Source organism: Kryptolebias marmoratus, linkage group LG8 (assembly GCF_001649575.2).
Source record: "Kryptolebias marmoratus isolate JLee-2015 linkage group LG8, ASM164957v2, whole genome shotgun sequence".
NCBI classification, from domain to species: domain Eukaryota; kingdom Metazoa; phylum Chordata; class Actinopteri; order Cyprinodontiformes; family Rivulidae; genus Kryptolebias; species Kryptolebias marmoratus.
In genome coordinates this window covers 9176426-9200636 of record NC_051437.1, presented here as the reverse complement: position 1 = coordinate 9200636, position 24211 = coordinate 9176426, and the positions used below count along the sequence as shown (strand labels likewise).

General features: G+C 41.1%; 2 protein-coding genes across 4 annotated transcripts in view; both read right to left on the bottom strand.

Annotated features, from left to right (window-relative positions):
* Positions 1–63: 63 nt before the first annotated feature.
* On the bottom strand, positions 64–18865 carry kdm5c (lysine (K)-specific demethylase 5C). 3 transcript variants are annotated; one of them, XM_017409498.3, is made up of 29 exons: positions 18542–18865; positions 15890–16037; positions 15545–15622; positions 14364–14486; positions 14086–14256; positions 13783–13917; positions 11683–11739; positions 9282–9405; positions 7696–7958; positions 7383–7541; positions 7171–7290; positions 6894–7052; positions 6243–6424; positions 5952–6114; positions 5745–5864; positions 5470–5664; positions 5130–5311; positions 4885–5009; positions 4657–4804; positions 4487–4577; positions 3937–4319; positions 3698–3836; positions 3409–3588; positions 3146–3265; positions 2294–3040; positions 2164–2206; positions 1876–2075; positions 1177–1365; positions 64–1095 (listed from the first exon to the last, which is right to left on the bottom strand). In XM_017409498.3, the coding sequence occupies exons 2-29, from the start codon at positions 16031–16033 to the stop codon at positions 1087–1089; spliced, it is 4749 nt and encodes a 1582-aa protein (XP_017264987.1). In that variant the 5' UTR covers positions 16034–16037; positions 18542–18865; the 3' UTR covers positions 64–1086. The 3 variants fall into 3 exon arrangements, with proteins under 3 accessions (XP_017264987.1, XP_024860266.1, XP_017264988.1); XM_025004498.2 differs by lacking the exon at positions 18542–18865 and adding an exon at positions 18101–18267; XM_017409499.3 differs by lacking the exon at positions 11683–11739.
* A 2432-nt stretch (positions 18866–21297) lies between these two features.
* iqsec2b (IQ motif and Sec7 domain ArfGEF 2b) overlaps positions 21298–24211 on the bottom strand; it is a gene marked incomplete in the record, with an annotated part of 39384 nt that continues 36470 nt past the window's right edge. Inside the window, 1 exon segment of the mRNA XM_025004497.2 lies at positions 21298–24211. Within this exon segment, the coding sequence (XP_024860265.1) occupies positions 24075–24211 (137 nt within the window).

The following is a 24211-nucleotide window of genomic DNA, read 5'->3' as shown; positions in this document are numbered from 1 at the left end:
CGGTGTTCATTTGTTGTGCATCTTTAATGGTTTAGTAGAATAAAGAGTCGAGTCACGAGAAAGTTGGAAATAAGTCCGTATGTCCTAAACAATTCTAAACTTTTATTTTTCTAACAAGTGTGAAAAGAAAAGAAAAAGGCAACAGTAAAATGAAAAGTTTATACACAAACTCACGACAACTTTGTGTCTGCAATATCAACAATAATAATAATAATAATAATAACAATAACAATAATATAATCATCTGAGCCCATAAACAAAATGAAATGAGACGAAGTGAGTTACAGTAAAGTTACCTCAATTTCCAAATATAATATGGTCGGGGATGTGGATCAAACTGAAAAAAAAAAAAAAAAAGAAGTCAAAAGGATGGGACCTAAATCAAAAAAACTGAGGGAAAAAAATAGGAAAGACGAAGCCAAGAGGTACATATTTTCATTTTAGGAAAGTAGCACCAAAAACATTTAACGCCTGTTTTTAACACTTCCCAAAACTGGCTTTATTTATGAAAATGGATGCCCCTGTCAAAACAGCTTCAAACACAAGATTAAATACAGCTAAAAAAAAAAATAAAATAAAAAATGCAAGTGTAACTTGTGGTGCTGCTCGTCCTGCGCTGAACTCAGAACTTATCCAACGATAAAACAGGCAAGCTGAAGGGAAGGGAAGCTGCAGCTGCTGCTCCTGAGACTGGCTTCAGTTCAGCTAGGGTTTAACACCAGGGGAATGCAAAGCATACTGACTAACTCAAAGACGCTCCTTTAACGGCAAGTCTTACATCGGTCCAACACAGTCTTACAATGTTCAAAAGGGATTAAAAAAAAAGGGGATCCGGGGAAGACGGTAAGTGAGGAAAATAATGAGTGAAATACTGTTGAGTTAATGACGTGTGGAGGTGGAGTGTAGCAGAAGAGTCATTTCTCTGTTTTAGTGTCTGACCAAATGGATGAGGGATGAAGAGGAGAGATGGGCGTACAGAGGAAGGGATGTCCTGCATCTTTAGAAATCGACACCATCTTCCCGCACAGAAAGCTCTGCCCCTTGAATTTCTTGGGTGAATCCGTTCGAACGTAGCTCCGGACTGGATCACAACATCTGCGCAAAAAGGCACACGTTGAATATTTTTTGTTTTTTTAAACACTTTTAAAAGTATTTCCAGGAGGAAGAAAGTATTACCTCAGTGTGGGTCTCGACAGGGAGGTGAGCAGAGGGGCTGAGTTTGAGAGGACAGGTTTTCTTTGACTGCAAGACATCATGAGACTTTTCCCCTGCCTCTTCTCCACTGCCTCCTCGGTGGCCTTTCCTCTTCCTTTTGGACTCCTTGGGCCGTACTCGTCTCGTCCGTCTCTGTTCTTCGAGCTCAATCTGAGAGAGAGAGAGACAGAACAACGTCACAAATCCAGCAGATGAAACCACAAATTATACGACAACTAGTTTTAAAAACAGGCGATCGATCTAACTGCTGACACTCAATGGGAATATTTAAATCCGCAAGACACTAAAAAGAACACTTCAGCCTGGTCTTCATACCTTCAGGACATCAGCTTGTGTTTTCACAGCGACAAATCGAGAATAGGGAGAACAAACTTCTGTATCACTATCACCCTGTAGACACCTCAGTGTACTCTGTTAAACTGTAGAGACATTTTAAATCTCCTCTTTGACATTTTTACACGAATGGTGTTACCTGATAACTTGGAAGTAACAGAAACAACATGCAAAACAAGAAAAAGAGATTTCAGAGGCATCTTTTTTTGTGACAGATCTGACAAATTTATGTTTCTATGCGCTGGTTTAAGATGACATTAGAAACAGACCACCTGAGTGTTTTCTGCAGTTCAGTGCATAAAGAGGATCAGAGTGTATTAGCCTGACCTGGATGAGTGTGTGCAGTGTTTCTCTGGGTGGGTCGGAGGCAGCTTGCAGGACTCTGTAGAGGGTTTGTGTTTGATCCAAAGACACCTCAAGCAGATCGCCCTCTAGCTGCAGCTCCTGCAGCTGCACCCTGGTGGCTGGGGAAAGCTCCACCACTTGGCCTTTCAGTCGAGGCAGCAGGGACAGCAGAGAGCCCACGCCTAAAAGAAACCAGAAACAGAATGAAGGCTATTGTCCGAGGGGTAGAGTTCGTGGATTTGTTTTGTGATGAGATCAGCAGGGCCTTACCTGTAACATTTGACTTCTTGCCGACACCGTTTTGACATTCAGCCTAAACGGGGACATGACAGATTCAAGGTCAGCTCCTGTCCTGTTAGACAGCTCATGTTTAATACAAAAACAAGGATATAGCACTTACCTGAGTGGCACCGGTCTCCTTTGTTTTCTTTCTAGGTGACTCCTCTGTTAGGTCAATGACATCATCGTCTCCCTCCCCTCCCTCGGAGTCTGACAAAACAATAACAGAATTCCCTTCTGCCTCCTTTTTCTCGTCTTCCTCTTCTTCAGCGTCATAGTGGAGGGTTTCTTTGAGTTCTTGCAGCTTCTGAAGTGCCTGCTGCAGCTCTGGTGTCTCCAGGGCCTCCTTGGCTCGGCCCTGCCATGTGATGGCCCTCTCTGTGAGACACTGCAGAGCCTCTCCTTCAGGCAGACGCACAGGCAGCCTCTGCAGGGCTACGAGTAAAGCCAGGATAGTCTCCAGCCGTGGGCGCCGAGACCGCTGGCACTGAGGACACAAGAAGCGGGTGTCCCAGTCCCACCAGCACAGCGGGCTGATGGGTGGTCCAGAGGAGGGCAGCAGGGACGGGAAAGGAACGCAGCCACCGTGGAACCAGTCCTTACAGAGATGGCAGCGGAGCTGAGGAGCACGCGTCTGTCCGGCACACACACACACAGACTGAGGAGGGCTGGGACGGCCGTGGTTACTGTTTCCATTCTCTTTTACAGAGTTCTCGCAATGGCTTGACACGTCTGTCTCCATGGCCTCATCCCACCGCCTGCTCTCCTCACAACTCGCTGTGTTCAGTCCAGACTTGCACATATTAACTTCCTGTAACCTCAGCAGGGCCTCTTTTTCCTGGTGTTCCCCTTCTTTGAATGCCATCACCTAAAACAAGGTACACAATTGAATTAACATCCTTGGTGTTAAGGCATAAAGCATAAGCATCTACAAATATATATATAAAAAGCTTTTGATGCTCTGTTTTCTTACAATAGCTGCAGGGTCCCTCAAGGCCTGAGCAGAAAGCCCCAACGTGTTTGTATCAGAATCATCTTCTAACAGCTCCGTCTCAACTCGCTTATTCCTCCTTTTTGCACACGGACATAACACCTGCAGGAGTCAGATAATTGCTTTGTGAGGGTCACATGAAATAGTTTGTACAAAAGGTACACACAAGAGATTTGATTAATTGTTGACCTAACTTGGGGTGGGGGTGGGGGCTGAAATACAACTTCCTGTTTCTTTAAATTTACCTCCAGCAGACTGTGCTGGCTGCTCTTCTTCAGGAAGGTCTTGGTGGCCTTGTCCCTCCAGGAGTGAGCACTGGCCACTTGCAGTTCCAGCTGCCTTAACTCTTCCATGAAGACCGGCAAGTCCCTTCCGATAGCAACCAGGCCTTCCAGGTCGTCCAAACATGGATAATGCTCCCCGTTCTACAGCACCACATTTCAGAATTTTAGGCGTTTTCTTATCGTAAATCAAACAAACACAAAGGAGCTGATCAAAAACAAAGCACAAAGAAAGTCGTTGTTTTTTCCTTACCTGAATTTCCTCCAAGTCAGTTACCCAGGCCCGAGCTCGCACAAGACAGCTCTGCAGAGCCAGAATGTTGGGAAGCTTGACTGGAATAAGTTGGGCCTCATTTACTATAGCTTCCAGGGTGGAGAGAGGATGCTTTTGCCTTGAGGAGCAAAACAAAAGACTCCTTAATATCTTCCAAGGCAAAGAATTGTAACAGCTACTATTGCAGATCAGTAAATGTTAGGGTTTATTTGTCTCACCTCTGTTCTAAGCAGATTTGTGCTTTTTCCTCCCATCGTTCAGCAATCGTGAGCAGCTCCTGAAGCTCAGCCATGGCCGTCTCCACAGACCCGCTCTGAGGTACGTTGCAGCCTGCTTCCATTAGGTTCCTCAACACATCCAGCGTCACTTCGTGCTTCTCCCCTCCTTCGGTGCCAAGTGTACGCCTCACCTCTTCCAGCCAATGGCCTTGCTCCTTCAGGCCCTGAAGTAAATCACACTCTGGAGCCACCACAGACAGCTTGGCCCCCTCCTCCAACAAAGACTGCAGCTGCTCGGGCGGCGGCGAGTCTTTCCTCCAGTCCTTATTGTTGATCAGAACTTGAGCTCGTTTTTGGAACTCCTCGATCGTCTTCAGGACCGCCTTAAAAATCAGAGGATGCAGATTTTAAACCCGATGTCTGTGAAACTTTTTAAGATAAAATGTGAGACATTTATTTTTAGAGTTCTATCTAATAAAGTGCTTTTGAGAGACTAAAATATAAAAATGCCAGCTCATTTGTTCAGTGTACTCTTCATTGTGTTTCTTACTTGAACTTCCTCCAACTGGTTTATCACACAGGGCAGGTTTTGCATTTTATCAACCATGGATTTCAGCTCTTGTAAAGTTATTCTGCCTTCCCTAAAAGCAGAACAATATGTAAGTGTGGGTAAAAATAAATGAGCACTTAGTGTAAACGGTCATTTGTGATTCAGCTTACCCAGTTTTTGAATTACAGAGGAGCTCAGTACTTGTCTGCTGGCAGTACATTATGTCCTTCAGAACAGAGTTGAGCTTCCTGAGAAGCTCGTTGTCAGGAAACTTCTTCTCTGCTGCTTCAATCTTTAGCTTCTCAAGGTAATACATTTCTGCAATTTAAGAAGAAGTTAGTAAAACAAAAATATTTTGTCTGTAAAGAAATTTGGAATCTGTTATGATGATTACCTACCTATCTTGTTTCCTTCTTCCTGTTCAAGTGCCTCTTTAACTCTGTTGGCCCAGGAATCAAAAGACTCGGATCGGACTTTTAACCGATGTAACATTGCTAACAACTCATCCAGGGTGTATCTGTACCTGCGAATTACGGAAACAATTAAAAGGTTTAGGGAAGAATGTGGACGTGTAATTCGAAAACACCACTGGAGTACGTTCAGGCTGCTAACTGTAAGGTGTATTCAGACCAGAGGCGAATACCTGAGGTAGAGTTTTTCAGTGGGGTGGTTGCACAGATCCTGAGTGTGATAGAGACACACGAGACGTTCGGGGCAGTTTGAGCAGGCCAGAGCAGAGAGGAAGCACGTGGTCTTACATTTATCACACTGCCTCTCATCGTCAGGCAGCAGCTCAAAAGCCTCCCGTTCTGCTTCCGTAATGCCCTGCAAGCAAAACAAAGATTTTAAGAAAAGTTTCACACATTCTTGTAAGCCAACAACAAGAACCACATTCAACGCAGCACTGACTAAACTACGGTTTACTTACATGCAAACAAATGAACCTCACAAAACAACTTGTAAGATTTATTTTGACGCCTCACCCTTTCCATCAGATTCTTGCGCAGCTTTCTCTCCTCTTGAACAATAATGAACATCTCCCGATGAGTAGCTGCAGCCAGGTTTAGATCCAGTTTCTCTGGACTGGCAGCCATTTTACAGGTGAGCTCCTCGTGGGAGAAGACGCAGTACCTCCTCAGACGCCGATAGTGCTCAATACAGTGTCGACCAGCAGGGAGCTAATGGGGAGAGTTGAGGGCGATTTTAGGGGTAAAATCTTGAAAATAATGTGATTTGGAGATATTTGAAGCCATCATACCCAATCTGCAGTGCAGAAGTTGACTGCTTCTGCAAAGTTATATCCCTGATTGAAGCCACTGTGGTAGGCTCTGGGGAAGGTGATGACGAACTCACCGGCGCACTGGTTTGTGCGTACAACCTGCCAATTAGAACAAAATGGTCAATCAAAGAAAACTTTCAAGCAAACTATACTCCTTTAGTGAGCGTGCGTTGATGTGGGACTGACCGGCACGCCGTGAGCCATGAGGATGTTGGGGTTCATGATGGTGACCAGCTGATGCAGGAGATCAGGCTGAAACTCAAACAGCTCCGGCGTCAGCTTCTTCATAACGTCCTCAAGCTGCTCAGCTGCCACAGAGGGAACGCCATACCAAGTCTTGGGTTCTCCCCTAAAGGTGACGCAACCATGGGAAGTAAACAGAGACTCGGGTTACACTTAGCTTCTGCACGAACGTCATCCCAATAATTTTAGGGTATCACATGAACAGCCAGACGTATGAAGTGTGTTGATGTGTACCAGTGCAGGTAGTTGATGGAGTAGCTCCAGTGATCCTCGATGTGCCAGCAGAAGGTTGAAAACACCATGCCGACATAAAGCCACGGCACCTTCATCCCAGAGATGTCTCCATTGATGTGGCAAAGGAGCGACTGCTCCAGAACTGGCATCACATTCAAGTTCCAGCCACTGCGGGCATATCCCTGACACGCAAAAACAAAAAACAATCAACACTGACGACTGTGTAGTCCTGACTTAGATGAAGGAATGTGGCCTGAGAGATATTATTTTGTATTTTGTGTGTCATTTTTCTCAGCATTTTCTATATTTTTTTGGTTTAATATGATTAACCAAAACAAGTCAATTCTAAAAATGAATAAGGAGCTTAATTATAGCTCAAACGCACAGCGTTGGCAACCTTTTGTTTTTAAATGAATGCACTTTTTGTTGTCAGCTGTTCTGATGTGGTATCGCCTGCCACCATTAAAAGTGAGGGATTATGGAGCTGCTTTGAGTGTTTGTCTATCTGTTAGCAAAATACGTCATGAACCACTGGACAGATCTGATTAAAAGTCAAAGTAAATTACTGGTTGTAAATCTACAACTGGTCAGCATCTGGAAGCAACCAAATCCATTCGTGGAACTCACAAAAGAAACCTGTAACATACACACCTCCTCTTCCTTTGTGAGTTTCTTTTTCCCGTTCATCATTGGAAAGCCACTGCCGAACTCTTTCGAGTGTATGTCTGCTCCATATTCGACCGTCACATCTTCTTCAATGCAGCTGACTAACCTCCAGAACTCCCTCTCCACGAGCTCCGGGGGAACCATCTACACAAATCACATAAAAGCCACAGATGAGGCCTTGGCTATCATCTCTGTCCGTTATCTTCACTTCAGCTAATAATGTTTTGCCAACAGCAGAGATGCTCGATTTAGGTGCGCTCACATGGACAGGCATGTTGAAGTAATCTGCTTTGAAAGCATCTGCCATTTCTCCGAAACTCTGCAGAGTGTACTCTCTTGTCGCTTGTTCGAAGCCGAATGCCTCTGAAGGTTTCTTGCACTCCTAATTTAACGAAAAGTGAGACAAATAAAGGTCAGTACGAGTCTCTGCAGTTAAGAGACGTCGAACAAGTGCCTCTGAACATTTTTACTTACTTCTGCAACACATTTTGGGCATCGCCACTTGCATTTGGGGGTATCAGAGAGCGGGGGCAGTAAACAGTAAGAGTGATAATTCTCCTCACAGCCGTCACACTGAAGAAGTTTCTCGTCGTCGTCTCCACGGCCGCACATCCGGCAGACATAAGAATCCACCTTTGAAAGTAAGAAAAACAAACAAAACCACAGCTTCTTATCAGATCACTTAGGTGACAAGTACCAAACAGTTTATTATTGATTTATTCAATAATGAGACGCTGGGTTTTAGCAGATTAATCTGCCACCACTGACCGCTCCCTGCTGTACTTACACACTGCGGGTTGTTGGGGTTGCGCCTTAGCCTCATGGTCATTTTGGATCCGTCTGGATTATCTCCATCCTTGTCATTCTCATCCTGCAGCTCTTCTTTCTTCACTTCCATCTTTACTGTAAGACTGTGAGGAGGCAGCTGTGGGCTGGACGTGCTTCCATCGGTTTGTCTCTCTTCGGGCTCTGGCGGCTCAGATTTAACTGGCGGGACACTGGGAGCGGGCAGCTCGCTGTCTTTGATGGTAACGGTTTGAGGCAGTTCGTCTAAAAGAAGAGCAGTGTGTAGTTAAGAATAGACAGGCGGTTATCCCAGACAGTAATATTTAGATTAGGAAAAGTTTCAAGATGGAAGGATTTTTACATTTGAGCCAAAAAGTTTCCAGTTTTCACAAAGCTGAGTCGAAGTTCAAAGGGCTTCCGTCTTTTCTTAGTCGATTTTAGCTACAGTAAAATAGTTGTTTTATATTATGTTTATCACCTAGATTTTAGGGTTCCAGACTGTAGTTTCCAGACTTTATAAGACTAAACTAACAGCCATGGCAAAAACAAGTTACACCTTCTTAATTTCAAGATTTAATGCAAAAGTCTTCAACAGATTTAGCTCAAAGAGCAGAATTTTTTCTAATTAAAGTGTACGAGCTGGTCTTTAATTAGTTATCTTTCTGGTAATTATGACCCATCTGTTTTATTTGTTTAAATGTTAGCTGCCATGCTGTTTTAGTTTTTAAAAAGATGTTAGACAATGCTCCTCTTTTTATTTTCTGATTGAAAAGTCTCGTTGTGAAGAGCTCAGTGAATCACGTCACTTAAACTGTAATCATGTAGACAATATTAAAGACTGAGACTTTGACAGTAAATCTTGAAGCACCAAAACAGGGATTCCTCTACTTGCTCGAGAAACTACACGAGGCCCAGAAATTTAACGTTTCAACAGAGATTTTATTGAACCAATATGCTATATATTGCATCAGATCAGTCTTGATCAAAAATTATGCTGTGAAAATTATTTGCAGGTGGGTAATATTCAAAAACATTAGCTAATCATTCCAGGAGTGGACATCCCAGCAAGGTTACTAACTAAGCTGCATCTTAGACTCTACGGACCTCAGTCAGCAGGTTAAATAATGTTCAGGAGAGTAAATTAGAAAATTAAAAACTACTTCAGGACCTGAGCACCATGATGATGTTTGAATATTTTGAGACAAACACGAGGTCGTCTGTTTAAAAGCTGAAGCCTGATCCAAATTAAGTCTCCCAAAAGGACAATCATACAAAGTTCAACCACTAACTTACAAAAAAAAAAAAAACATTACAATGACCCGGTCAACATTTAATCCTGAAACTAGAAGAACCTGACTTTACCAAGGCTGTGCATCAACTAGTGCCCACACACCTCAGAGCATTGAGCATTGTAAACAAGATGGGAACAATATATGAGACTGAAAAGATGATCAGCAAGTGTTCATCTGAGCTGGCATTTCTCAATTTGTTAAATTTAATTTTAGTATATCTGGACAACTGTTTTTTTTTACATGACTGAATGTGTCAGGGAAGGAGGTTAAATTACATCGTCGAAACCCCAGTTACCTTTCTTCCTAAGACCTTTGTCTCTCGCCACCAGTCCGAGTCCCATCATTTTTGGGCCCGCACCATAGATCTGTAATTTCTTCAACTCGGGGTTCTTCTCTATGTCTTCCTCCGTGGGTTCAGGCTGTGGACAACGGACAGTTTCTTTTTAATCACGCAGGCACAGACGGGCTGCAGCTACTCTCCTAAGCACACAGAGCAAAGCAACAGCCTAGGCCATGTGCAGAACAAAAAGTTGTAACACGGACGCGTGACAACGCATCACAAACGAGGATTAGGCAAGTTGTGAAAGTAAGAAAATGTTAACCTATATCACAGTGACGGCTAAAAGATTAGGAGCAACCACCAGAAAACACAGTCACCAGCAGATGCAACCACAGGACTGTTACATTTTATTGACTCAAACTCTGGTTAAGGCTGTTAGTGCGTGATTGAAAAAAGAAACCAAAAAAATAAACCCACAGCACAGCAACATATTTGTTTTTGCACATTTTAGGCTTCCATCTGCAGTCATTTGACAAACACATTAAAAGGTTTGGAACTCAGTTGCTAAAAGTTAAAAAACAACATCTTTAGAGGCATGTTATATTCATTTTTCCTACTTGGCTTTACCATTAAACAAACAAAAAACACTGTGCTTTTAGACATGTCATCTGAAAATATGTGAAAAGGCACTGAACCTGATTGGCCTAATCATTCCAAATACAAAGTAATGACCTGGGTTTCTTGCCACGAACAGAAAAACAATTTATTCATGAAAGGGTATGATCTGATCGTTCAACTAGGTTTTCGCTCTCAGTAAACTGCTCTGAATTTAGCTTTCTTGGCAACTAAAAGGTTTAGGCTGTTTGAAGAAAAACTATAAAAATCTGTTCAACGTGTCAAAACTAATGCAGAACATAAATAATTAGACAAAGTGTTTACTTAAAAACACTGCACACCCAGGGTCGCTGCAACAAGTTTCTGAAACTAGAAAGCATCCAAAAGCAGCTTCTTGACAAAACTGAGGAGCTTGTTTAAAAGAGTTCACAACCCTGAACTTAACCTTTAATCCCAAATCTCTTTTTTTTTTGGTTAACTGAGACACTAACATTTCACGTCTTTTCTCAAACAGAAAAAGTAAGGTGCACCAGTGGGGAAAAGCTAGTCTGGAGCCATGAAAATGCAACAACACTAGCTGGAGTATTTGGAACCAGTGGAGGATGTGCAACAAACCAAAACCAAAGAAATTTAAAGATATTTAATGACATAATTAATAAGAGACAGTCTAAAAACTAAACACATCCAATGCCATAAAAGATGCTGTTCAATACTTTTTTAAAGGGCTATATAAGAACAAGATTGGTTCGACTTTTTCCACTTGTTTGCAGTTGAAAGCCCTTCTGTCATGCAGCTGTAACCTTTTCATTCTTTGCTCTGTATTCACTGCCAACAGTGAACAAGCATCAGTTTTTACACTAAAGTTTGGGAGTAGCAGCAGTGGAAATCAAAGTAGATGAAGGAGGTATGGTGATGTGATGAAATCACTCAATATTTTGGCTTTCAGCAAGCAAATACGAAAAGAGTTGGTGTCTAACAACAACTGAAAAAAGAAAACAAAACCATGTTTTTTAATCGTTTACATATCGTTTTCAGTCTGTCGTGAATGTTTAGTTTTCTGTGAAGTTATTAAATCAAACATGTTTCATACTTGTACGTTTGTGCACTCAAAAGAACGCATGCAGCCACACTGTTAGCTTTTGTAGTGAAGAGAGCAAGTCAAAACAGGGGGAGGGGAAAAAAGCTGACGGCTCAGGAAGTAAGCATTATAAGACAAGAAAAAGTATAAGTAAAAAGGAGCAAATTAGCTTAAGAACTACGCTGGATAAGCTGACAACTGTAGGTGAACCATTTCTTCAAAATGTATACAGTTAATTTCCCATACATGATATTGAAATCTCACTGGCATATAGAGTATTTGTCATATTTAGATTCATGCTGGATTTCCACTTTTTGAGAAATAATGCCTACAAACACAACAGCAAAGTTACAGGACACCCCATTTTTCCAACATAAGACTACAAGAGATGTTTTACTGAATGTTTGTTTGGTAATAATTTTCCACAAACATCTCAAATAAAAGGAAAATCTCCCTTTTTGTTCACTGATTTTCTTTTTATTGCTGTTCAGCCACAAAAGCAACTTTTTAAACACCACGTCTGCCCCGGCAACCCCGCGCTAAATTCAGCAGAGGGTATGACTGAATGTGGATGAAAATGTTTTAGTAATTAATGGAAGAAAAAAAAAAAAAAGAGACAAGGTGAAACCTATAGACAATTTTATCAGAGGTATGGTGGTCGAGAAAGAGCAGAAGGAAACAAGTGGGGGCGGAAAGTGAGCTCTTATGCTCAAGAGGCAGTACCGCAGAGATGAGTTGAGAGCCAGTGGTGAGAGGATGGGGGGCCAGATCCTCTGGACCCTGCAAGGGGAGACAATAACAGCAACAATAAACTAAGACAAGAGGGAAATGGAGAGGGGAGGGGGAGAGAAGCCTGTAGAGATCAGCCAGTAAAAATACATTTGAAACCTCTAGGATCTATAAACCATAAACTGACTCAGCTGTGATGTCAGCATCTTATATTTTATTTTTATTTTATTGAGGCAGCTTCTAACCCCCCCCCAAAAAAGTTTTCCTTTTTTGTAATTAGGAATTGCTTTGTTTGTATGCAAAGACTTGTTAAAGGAGTACACCTGAGTGCAGTGGTAATGGATAACGGATGCAAAATATTTGTGATAATCTGTCCAGTTCACGAAGGTGAACGTGACCCAAAAACAGCAGCTTCTCGGCTGCAGGAGCACCAACAGCTTGTTAAGTGCCATGGATAAGACTTTCACTCACATTTGTATGATTAAGCTTAAAAAAGCAAGTAGATGAATACAAGATGGCCCTGCACAATAAATGAGGGGGGAAAAATAATCAAAAGACAAGTCTAAATGTAAAAATAAAAAGGGATAAGATGGACAGGAAGTTGTACTTACACTGTCACAATAAAAGGGAAAAAAAGTCACAATATCTGACTTGCTAATCTGTTTAGATTGGTGGGAAAAAAGGCACACGAAACAAAGCAGAAACAAATAATCCACAGAGCAGAAAGCAACAACAGCAGAAGTAAGCACAGCGACACAACAGGATGGAGAATAAGCAAGCTGGGATGCGCTCTGAGTGCACTGTCACATCCTATAAACACTTTTTATATAACTGATGCACAAGTGCACAGTGAGAAGGTAAAAAAAAAAAGTTAACATCATGGCCTACAGATTAACACCTTTAGGAAACATGTTGTGCAAATTGTTGGTTATGTATTTGCTTAATAATCAAGTTTCAAATGTTGACTTGTTGAATGGTGCTAAGCCTTCTACTTTTACTGTTGATAATTAAATATTAACCTTTATTTAACCAGGCAAATCCCACTGAGATCTCAGATCTCTTTTTCAAAGGAGGCCCAGGCCTGAAGGCAGCCTAACACGAGGGACTGAGGGAGGAAACCGGAGCGGCCAGAGAAAACCCACACAAACATGAGGAGAACATGCAAACTCCACACAGAACGACCAACACAGGGTTTGAACCCAGGACCTTCTTGCTGTGAGGCAACAGTGCTAACCACTAAGCCGCTGAGCTGCCTTTATCAGCGTTATAGTGAAACAGGAAGTGCAGGATGTTTGAAATGTTAAAAATGTTTTAGTGAAACTAACTAGAATAAGCCTCAACAGCAGCTGCACTGGTTCCAATAAGCCGAGTGTGTAGTTTACTCTGAGTTGAGGGTTTCCACACAGAGGACGTTCACATTTCACACACCTTAAAACAACGTCTTGATTTGTGCAGTAGAAATATCTAAGTAGAATTATTTGACTTTATTAAACATTGCAGATATTGTTCAGCCGTGTGACTATGGTACCGTTCAGAAAAAAAAGCCCTTTTCAAACAAACGGTGTTTAAGTAGATACAAAAAAAGAAAAAGGAAAGAAAAGACATCTGACTTAAAGTGGCGCTCTTCCCTTTTGGTTGTTCCTACTGACTGCGCAGAGGCAGTGTGAAGCCAAATGTGTGTGTGTGTGCTGTCAAATAGGAAACCAGTGTGTGTCAGAATCAAATTACATATGTGATAACATGTCTGACCAATAAAGCACTTTATGGGATATCACTTTCAGCCACTAAAATCTAATCAGCAGATCCCTGGCTTCAATAGAAAGGTATTATTGAATCTCTTCTTTTTCATGGCAAAATGAAAAACAGTATTTTTTTTCCCCACACCGGCTGCTTCGCTGGTAAATTATTATTCAGGGCAGCCTAAATGCCTTAAATTTGTGAAGCGGTGCGATTGCTGAGAAGTTCATCTTCAGGCAGGCACATAAAACCAGAAGTGTATCTGTGACAGAAATACTCCTCCGTGTATGGTCACTGGTTACACAGGTGTGATGGAGACATACTGAAGGGGAAGTAAGGACATGTTCTCTGACTCACATCGGGCTGGCACCGGTTCGCTCTGCGTCCGTAGCTGCTCATTTTGGACGGCTGCACGGACTGTCGCAACGGGATGGAGTGAGGCTTGTACTCTTTGTCCACGTCTTCGCCGTCATAGTGCTTCGGCTTGTAATGCTAGAAAGTACACAAATTATTAACAAACTTCTACGAAAGCTCATCGAACGCACCGCAACAAAGACTTGCAGATATTTCACATGTGAGGGCTGAAACGCTCTCTTTTGAAAACAATGTGATCCTCCCTGAGGAAACACAAAGACGGGACAGGAATGTGTGGAGAAATACCAGAAGGCTGGCCCCCGACTGGAACATTTCAAATGGGTAGACAATCCTCTCATAGTGCGAGCGCAGGAGAGAGCCAACGTTCTTGCCTGGAGGGTAGCCAAGCCTCTGTGCTACACGAGCCCAGCGCCGCTCCTTACAGACCATCTCAAAGCCTCCCTCATCTGTCACAATCTGGAACACGACCACATTTCTCTGTTCATTTTGGCAACTCAAAAAAGATCTTGTTTTCAGACTGTAGTTTTAGGATTTTTTTAAAAAAGATTTTTAATTTTACTTACCTTCGACAGGCTGTAAAGATCAACGATGCGCCTTTCAATATGTGGGATTTTTAGAGAAGAGCCCTGAATCTCCCAAAATCTGGCGATGCGGTCCAAATAATTGAGCTTCACTCTGGTTTCAGCCTAAAATTAGAAGATGAAGAAAATACTGTGAGCACTGAAATTCACCAACCGATATTTTCTTTCTTCGTTTCAGACACAAAACAGAGTATTTGGTGATATTGAGCTTTTTACTGATACTTGCATTTGCAGTTGTTAACACTATAAGTACTATAGTAATTATATTGAATGCTATGTTTAAGTTGGACACCCCTGCAGTGCCAACATAATATAAAAAAAAAGCTTTGAAAATGTTTTGCATCCAACAGGGAATTTTTTAACCTAGATTTGTAAAAGAAAAATAAAGAAATCCTTAGAAAGCATTATTTTTCATTTACATTCAAACATAATAAAAAAACTGGCGTTTGTTGAAGGAGTGGACGCTGTCTGTCTTTGTGCGTGACAAAGTTTTAAGCAACAACCCCGAGTTATCTCTTGGCCCTCAGAGTATGTGTTGGAAATGACTCTCAGCTACTACCGCATCAAGTTTTAGCTCCATATCTGTAAAACAGACTGAGTTAAAGTCATATTGGTGTTTCCTGAGGTCAGTTAGTTGCAGTGCCCATCTTGAATTGAGTTAGATGTAGATACACATCCAGTGATTACTTTCTGAGAGTTTCATGATATCCATCCAGTGCTTCATGAGATATTTTGCTACCAGACACACACACACACACGTACATGACTGACCACCTTTTAGGGCAGCAAGCTTTAAAACACTCACAGCATAAAAGATATGGCTATTTTTTCTAGATAATCCTTATATCGCTTTGAGTAATCCTGCAAAAGTCAAACGGTGAGTTTCTAAAATAAGATCCTGAATGTGTCCCTGTAATGATAGGCTCTTTATCAACATGCTACATTGAAGTCTGATGTCCCGGCTGGTGGAAAACAGAAATCTGAAGCAGAGGTCTTCTCAGTGTCCCTATTACCAATCAATTATAAAACCTCTTGACCAATACAGAAATCTGATACTTGAGATTGAATCTGGGCCCCCAAAAGATTAATATAAGCTGGTTTATAACTTTATGACATTAACTGGATAACTCTGTGTGTGTGTGTGTGTGTGGGGGGGGACTTACCTCCAACTCATTAAGCCTCTGGATGCGAGGTGTGAAGTGAAAGCTGTCCAGCTCAACTGAAAATGGTGGTTGCCAGTCCTATTTAGGAGCAAAGACATAAATATTTACCTGAAAGTCTACATCTTATAGGCAGACAGTGTAACATCGAGTCATTTACAGAGAAAATAAAAGCAACAGCTGACACAATCTGGAAAATATAAAGTACAGACTGAGCTTAACCCTGGTAAAACAACCTCAGGAGGTCAAGAACTTGGTTTTGTTTTATCAAAAGAAAAGAAAAAAAACCCTGAGATTATAACAACAAAGGCCCGCTGTCATCATAATCAGTTTTGAACAGATACTCACTGGCGGGGGTCGAACTTTACAGATTCCAGACTTCTCTGCTATTGGACGTATTTTGGCGATGTAGCCTAAGGGATCCTGAAACTCCTCCCATGACGGCTCGAAAACTGGACACTCCGGAGGAGGAATAAACTCTTCTGCTTCCATTTCCCTGATAATCGGAAAAAACATTTAAACAAGTTGAGCGACCCTAGCACACACACACACACACACACTCACACACTCTAATGGCCTTGTTATTACCACACAGACTTGGAAGTATTATCTGTATACATTTCTTTCTTTAAATATATTAACATAAACATTATTGGGCAAAATAATTTGAACCATGGGATATAATTTAGATTTTTTTTAAATACATGAGACACTGACGTCCTATACTGTAAACCAAATAGGAAAAAGACGAAGACAGACAATTCAAGAGTTAAAACTTGATCCTTTTTGTGGACTGAGAACAGAAGGGTGGGGGGTGGGGTTCTCATCTGTGTCACATTAAACTGCCCCTGACTAGGAGTCCTGTCAGTTCAAATATGTGGACATAATGGATAATTTCAGAAACAATATGCACCAAGGGGCAGCTGGAAGGAAGTGTTTTCCCTCAGGGTCCTCAAAGCATATCAGGCTAAACTATTCATGCGCAATAATTTTAAAACTATTCCAATTTCCACATTTTATACTTATACTTGATATGCAGTATATTATACGTCTTTTTCTGCAATGTTTGCTTCAGTATTGTTGACAAGGAATGACCAAAAAAGTTAAAAAAAAACATCATTTTAGATCATTTGAGCAATAGGCAACGTAAATGAAAACACAATCTGCTGTTACACTTGTCTCTACTGGGGTCAAAGGTTAGGCAGCAGGTGGGACGATGAAAAGGTTGTGTTTTGAATGTACACAGAAAAAACACAAGGGTGGCGTTTCAAGATCTCCCCCCCACACACACACACACTATGGAACCCGAATTTCAAAATATATCATATCCATGTCAACACAAGGCTGAACAAAATAATTTAAAATAAAGCGCTTATTTACAAAATCCCATTCCAGAGTGAAAGGGGCCTAAATCTGCCCCCAGAAAGACACTATTCTTTGATAAGAAAAACATAATAATAATAGCATATTACAATGTTTCTACATGCCGCTTCGTTTGTTGGATTTTAAAATTTTCCTCTTACGTCACCATCGAACGCACAGAACTGTGACAGTCACTTCCTTAAAATGTGTCACAGCCTACAGCCTTCAAAAACAAACAAAAAAAAGTTTACAGTACAGTCACTTTAAAAAGAAAAGAAGGTATTCTGGGATTTCTTATGTGTCCTGAATCTTCCCCTCCCCCACCAGACACAACAAAACAAACCCCATACTCCAGTAAATGAAGGCCCAGGACAGGGTGGAAATGGTGCTTTTTTTTAGGCCTGGCCCACAGATTAGCTCACTGATGTGACCACGATCATTCTGCATTTAACACAACTGTTTCAATTGTACAAAAAAAGAAAGAAACAAACAAGTCTCATGTCATAAACACACTGGCTCATCAGGAATTCCCCCCACCTTCAACGTCCCCTTTTAGCTAACCTTGAAATAACACCACTTATAGTGTTCACGTTCAACAGATTATAGAGATTTTGCCTTTTATTTCTGGGGATTAATCTCGACGCTAAACACCACAGAACCGAACCACTGCAGGCCCATTTTCGCCCCAACGCACACGATGTTAATCGCAATTATTTGGAGGGGGTCAAACGCGAACAATGACTCCTTAATCGTCAAAGAAAAAGAGTATTTAGTCGGGTTTCATTACAAGGCAGGTGGTAAAATGCAGAAGTGACGACAGGACTTTAATGTACGAATACACTGAGCTGGGGTGTTCAGTTTCTACTTTTCACCAGCTAATGAAGACATTAAAATAAATACTGTTTGGTTAGAGGGATTGATTAAAAGGTGTGTGTAATCTATTAGTTTTTTTGTTGTTTTTTTAATCCCAGGCCTCCAGCCAAACAATGGCGCTGAGGCAATGAACCCTGAGGTGTTAAAAGGCCACAGAGGCATCACTACTGTGGGCAGGGCCTGGCTAACAAACACACCGAGAAAAAGCACTTATCAAAGTCTACATGTCGAACAACCCCGTCGAAACAGCTCGTTCGCCATTATTTCTTCACTAGCTGACAGCGTTAGCACGTAAAACTTGTGAGGACTGACGTAAACCCTTACCTTGCAGCGACAACAACCGTGACTCGGGACGCCAATTTTTTTTTTTTAAAAAAAGCAAATATGTCAAACCGAGCGACCCGCTGCGGACTTATTTTGATCCTGGCGATAACAAATAAACGCCACTAATGTCCATTTTTCGAGCTCTGAGAGAGGCGATAACAGCTAACATTAGCATCAAGGCCTTCACATTCCCACCCCCACCCCCACCCCCAGCACCGTCCCATCGACTCCCACGGTTTGAAGATAACCAACATCCGTTTGTTAGCATGAACTGGGCAGGCTGAAACTAACCCAACATGTAGCCGCAGACCTGCTAACCTACGTAACGTTAACCAAGGACATATTTACAACCAGCTAAATAGTCGTTTTGTATTTAATAAACAAATAAAATGAGTTATTTAGTGACCCCCCCTGTTGCCTGGCTGCATTCCCGTGACTGACCCGAAGACACCTCGATGTCCCGGGGTGTGATAGGGACTGTGGTCGCTCTCCTTCCTCTGTTGTTGTAAAGACTGGCAGTTAACGTTGGCCAGCAACCGCTGCTAGCAAAGTTGACCGTTTTCAGCTTCGGCTCTACATGTGGAGACGCTGCTCGGCCCACGGGTTCAACACATTAATGGCTGAAGTTCGCTCAGCACTCAGCGAGAGCCCTAAACTTTCTCAGACACGTCGGGATAAATCATTTTCCGATCATCACTCTTCTCAGACCATCCCGTATTTCTTGACGAGACGCCATCTTAGCTTTTTTTTTTCCTCCTCACGACCGAAGCACAACCTCAAATCTTCACGCGGCGTCGCTCACGTTTTTTTTTTCACCCCCCGGAAAGTAGTGCGCACGTACGCAAATATGTCATCTCATTACGACGGCACAGAAGTAGGTCAAAATTATTCAGAGGCTTTTACATTCGCAACACAGCAACATAAACGCGTTTTAAATAAAAGTACATTACACTGAAGTGATCATAAAGAGCCTGTGTAATAGAACAGGAACGTGCTGACTGAGGCTACTCCCTTTATAACAGCTTTATCTTGTTTGTTATGCCATAAATGAGGGATTAGGAATTTAAATTGGGCTTCTTTTGTTTTTAAAGGATGCAAGGGTTCAAACTTTACAAAAATAGATTGTGATAGTTTTTGTTTGAAAATAAAAAACTCCAACAACCTATAATAAAGTGAAGTTTTTTATGCATCAAAACATAAAAAAAGTCTATTCTAGGCCTCAGAAACAGGCAAAACCAACAACTTTGGATGACTAGAAACACACAACATAACACACTGTGTCATAATTCACAAATAAACAAATAAATGAATGCAAAAGCACTCAGTTTTAAAGCTTAAGATTAAAGCGTCCTTATTTGCTATTTGTACTTTTTATACAGGGTTTAGGTTTAGGGATTCTTATATGTGACAGGTTGAAGAACTATTATTCTCTCCCCAGTGCAGTTTTGGAATATTCTGTGCAGTTATTCATATGATTTTACAACAATAAAAAAGTTTAGAAAAAAATATTCATTTATATTTCATAAAGACCTATAGACAATCAAAATACAACAAGGAATTTGTTAAAAACTTATTTTTCATGTTCCATTCATGTTTATATTATTTTAATTCAGGAAACTGCAATTGACCAGTGGTCCCACATCCACCATTCCATTAAACTGCAGAGAGAGAAGCTTAAATCACTCTCGTGATTCTTTCTCCCCTATTTAAAGGAATGTAGCATATGCAGAGTTTTCACGTCAGACATAATAGCATATTAACTAATACATTACAGAAAGGTAAATATTGCATTAAAATCAAGTATACTTTTTCCAAGCAGCAGCCATGTGATGAGAACCACTTGTGCCCCTTTTCCACCGGCTCTAAAGGTCCCGGCTCCACTCTACTCGGCTTGCTTTGCTCTCGTTTCCACCGGCATTTTTCGAGGCCGGTCCTGGCTTTTTTGGTCCCTGCTTCGGAGTAGGCCGGGCTGGCCCTGCTTTCGTGGGTGGGGCAAGCTTAGCTCCTGTTTACTCATTGGTCGTGGTCAGATTTCTGTCCATTATCGGTGACTGCAACATTCAGCGCTGGATACAAACGCACATCCTGACAGTGCCGGGAAAATTTAAGAAAACTGAAAAGCGAATATGAAAATGTTAAGGACCACAACGGGCAGAGTGGGTCCAACAAGAAGCAGTGGCGGTGGTTTGACCATATGGACGCAATTTATGGTCATCGCCCTGCTAATTGTGGACGGGAGGGTGGCTTGGACTCCGCCACCTCACTGTTGGAGGACATGTGTGGCTTCTGCAGAGAAGAGATGAGGGAGATGTCTCAATTCTACACTGCCGTCCTTGGCCTGATGGGGGACATGGTCAATGCTTTGCGGGAGCAACAAGACTGAATGCATCATTTTCCAGTACATTTGATTTAAAAAAAAAAAAAGACTTATACAGGAAGAATAAATCTTGTGCTCGAAATCTGTGAAGCAGTCTATTCTGTCGCACATTCTACATATTAATCTTTAAAATTTTATTGGGAGGTTGAGAAGAGTTCTCAAACCAAAATTGTTTTTATTGTTAATGTATCAACTCTCCTGCATTTGGGATTTGGGGTAAATAAAAACTAATTACACTGCGTAATTAGCTGTAGTTTTAATAATCTGTGATTGTATAGTGAAAGTTGTGATATGTATAAAACCATCACATCAGCATATATCAAACAAGATTAGCAAAATAATTTTGTTCTTGTTCTCCTTAGGTGCAAAATATGCAGCAAGATGTCTGTTTGTTTAAACACATTACTGCTGCACTGTGATTTAAATTTTAAAAAGTATTTTTATTTTCTTAATGTTTGATGTCATGTTTTGTAGACATTTGTTGTAAAATAAAAAAATACAGGGATTAAAATTGTATCTGCAAAAGTTCAGCTCGTTTATCTTAAAAAAAAGGACTTTCAGCTACATTACATTGAACATTTTTTTATTTATTTATGTAGAAATTAAATAAAACCAGTAGTTGAAAAATTATTAATTACACCAACATAATTGGAACGTTGTTGAGCAACTTCATGGGAGCATTTTGGACCACTTTTATGTTTTTACAAACCAAATAGGTGTTCAACAAATGATAATCCTTTCCACCGAGCTCCGCTTCGAAACATCTGAACCGTAACTTCCTCTTCTTTAATGGGACACAAATCACTCACACACACACTAGTCACTTCACTGCAAGGACACTTTATTTGATCAGAAGCAATAAATATTCACATCTCAATTCTCTGTTCTTTCGGTACATGTAATACACGCAAAAAAAAAAAAAAGAAAAGAAAAAGGAACAAAAAATCAGATTTAAAATAATATCAATAAGTCCACTGACAAATAAAACTTTTTCAGGCTTTAAATTTAAATCGCTGTAACTCATTCTCACACATCAGTATGAAATAATAAGAAAACAAACCAAAAAAAGAGGTCAATATTCCTTTTGGACAAGTTTTCCTTTTGTCCCTGTCCTTGTTTTCTTTGTGCATACTTAGTGGCACTCACATGCACGCACCTGAATACAGAATGGGAGCAGTTCTTCCCATGGTTATAAGAAGCCTATGTATAATTAATATGTACATTCATGTTTATACAGTACAATCTATTCAGTAAGTGCAGATATATTCATGCAAGAAGAGTTAAAAAGGACACCATAAAAAGAAAAGAATAGACAACCTCAAAAATCTTCATTTAATATTCCAATCTCTCCCCAAAACGTCTTGAAATCCCTTTTGATCTCTCAAATCTTTAATAATTTTGGCATCTTTTTTTCCTCAGATGGCTGTATTTCGTCCTCTCCCATTCATTTAGTTTCCTCTTGGTAATCGGCGTCGCTGAAGGTACATCAGTGCTCAATTGTAACTTCAATAAAATGCAGTAGCAAAAGGATCGACACGAACACAAGGCCCACAGGAGAGGAAAAAAAAAGAAAAAAAGACTTGAAATACAGTTTGTACCTGCAGGCTATTTTACATTCTTGATTGTTGTAATGTTTTTATACAAGAAGCCCTCAGCAGGATGCCGAGGCATCAGTAAAATGTAATGGGATACTTCTAAAAGTGTCAGGAGAGGGACGATTAAAAGGCCATTTCTGACTTAAGATGTCACATGTGCAAAACCACAAAACCTCATGTAAAAGCGTGCTTCTTTTAGGAAAATGTGGGGGAGAAAAAAAAACACAGGAACTACATCTGATGACTGCAAGGAAGTAGGCATATAGGTGCCCCGCATAATTAGCTATCCAATTTCCACAGCCGTATTCATTAAGTGCTGTTTTAATACTGGGAGACTCAGAAATAGTCAAAAAGGACACATCAAGTAAAACTCATCTCCTCATTTCAAGTTTTGTTGGTCATCTGAGAATTGCCTGTTTGCACTCAACAAATAAAACAGGAAATTTGTGCAGGTGTTCAAATAAATTTGAGTAAACAAAAAAACAAAAAAAAAATTGTTTTTAATACTCAGTAATACTAATTAAAAACCAAGCTGAATGGAAACTATGATACTACGAAAATAAATCACACTTCACATGTCAGAATACCCCTTAGTGTTTATGGCAAACCGAAAGAATCATCATGTGCAAAAATACTTTCTATAACCATGTACAAACATCTGCTGATATCATTTATCACCGATCAAAACAGTTAATGGACAATATTCATTCTGCTCAGGTAGAGCAGGTATATTATAATATCGATAAAACAGTAAGAAGCTTCAGAAACATTTAAAATATACTATCTGTATCGTTGATTTCCATAGCCCACACAAAAAGCATCACCACTGAAAGCCTGGTGGCTCCTGTCGACGTGTGAAAGAGCACAAGGCAGTAAGCTCTGCCAGAAAACTGTGCGCTGGGTTCAAGGCCATGGGAAGTGGGGGCGCGGAGGGTGCTGCGGCACCCCTTGATGGACGCCAGAGGACATGCATGTTCGAATGCATTGTTCGAGAATAATGAAAACATTAAATAAAACAGATTTCATTAGTGCTGCATGTGTTGCGATTCCAATACTTTGATATTATTTATTTTTGTGTTTTCTGGTAAATAAACCAAAGCTGTTATTGTAGGTCTGTGCGAAAAATTTAAAAACCGCTTAAAACCCACAAAAAAGTGGGCAGATTAGCATCGGGTCATGACTGCATTTTTATAGATATCCTCTGTCTGTGCAGCATGTTTTTCAGATAGGACAACCTGCACTGCCAGTGTGCATTTCACTGCATATATTTGGTATTAAAATATTAGTTTAGGGTCAAACAGCACCCCCCATTCCAACTTTCCAACTGAAACCTGTTCCCACAGTTATAAATGGTTCTAGGGTTTATCACAGAGCAACATATTTGAGGTTTTTTAATTAAAGAAAAAAAAAAAAGATGCCTGTCAGCAAACCTGCAAGACTGGATTGAGCCAAGTAAATTATTGCAAAATCAAAGGACTCTCGTTTCAACTTTCTTCTGTTCTATGTTCAAAACTCTACTGGAATGCATTTGGTGGTTTTAGTATTAATTTACAAACCCTATCTAAGAATGAGCTCTCCATCAGTGTTGCGTTATCACATCTTGTACATGTGTTTTACACATACACATCTAGACTTCAAACAAGTAAAACTGAGGCAATATATCTTGTAGATACAGATGTGATTTCATCTTAAATCATATGGCTATATATTTTTTTTGATTGTGTGTGCTAAGAGGTGGAGTGTGTGTTGGTGTACTGTTATGTGTGTTCCTCTTTCGTGGATGTGCGCACATGCTATATGCCTCTAGCAGTGCTCGCTGTCTCCACCTACATATGTGGGAAGCGGAGGTGAAAGTAACAGAGGCGAAGCAGCCTGCGCTTCCTCTTGTCGCCAGCGCTGCTGTTGTTACTTTCTGTCCTGGCAGACTTGCTTCTGACCCGAGATCTGCCCACCTCCTCCCATCTGTCGTCGGACCTCTGACCCCTGGAGCTCCACGTCCTGCTCACACCACGGTACTTATCCGGTTGATAGGCTTGGATTTGGAGCTGCCCCCTGTACCTGTCGCTCCAGCCCCTGTCACCTGCGGCCCCTGCTGAGGCTGCGCGGGGTGCTGGGGGGGGTGAGGGGAGAGAGGTGTAA

Excerpts from the sequence above, each read along its gene's own strand:
- kdm5c (XM_017409498.3), bottom strand. The coding sequence starts at position 16,033 with ATGGAAGCAGAAGAGTTTATTCCTCCTCCGGAGTGTCCAGTTTTCGAG. Across the intron at positions 9,406-11,682 it reads GCTCTCAACTCATCTCTGCG|CCTGAACCCACGGAGGAAGA; the intron begins GTACTGCCTCTT and ends CGTTGTCCACAG. Across the intron at positions 5,865-5,951 it reads TCATGGCTCACGGCGTGCCG|GTTGTACGCACAAACCAGTG; the intron begins GTCAGTCCCACA and ends TCTAATTGGCAG.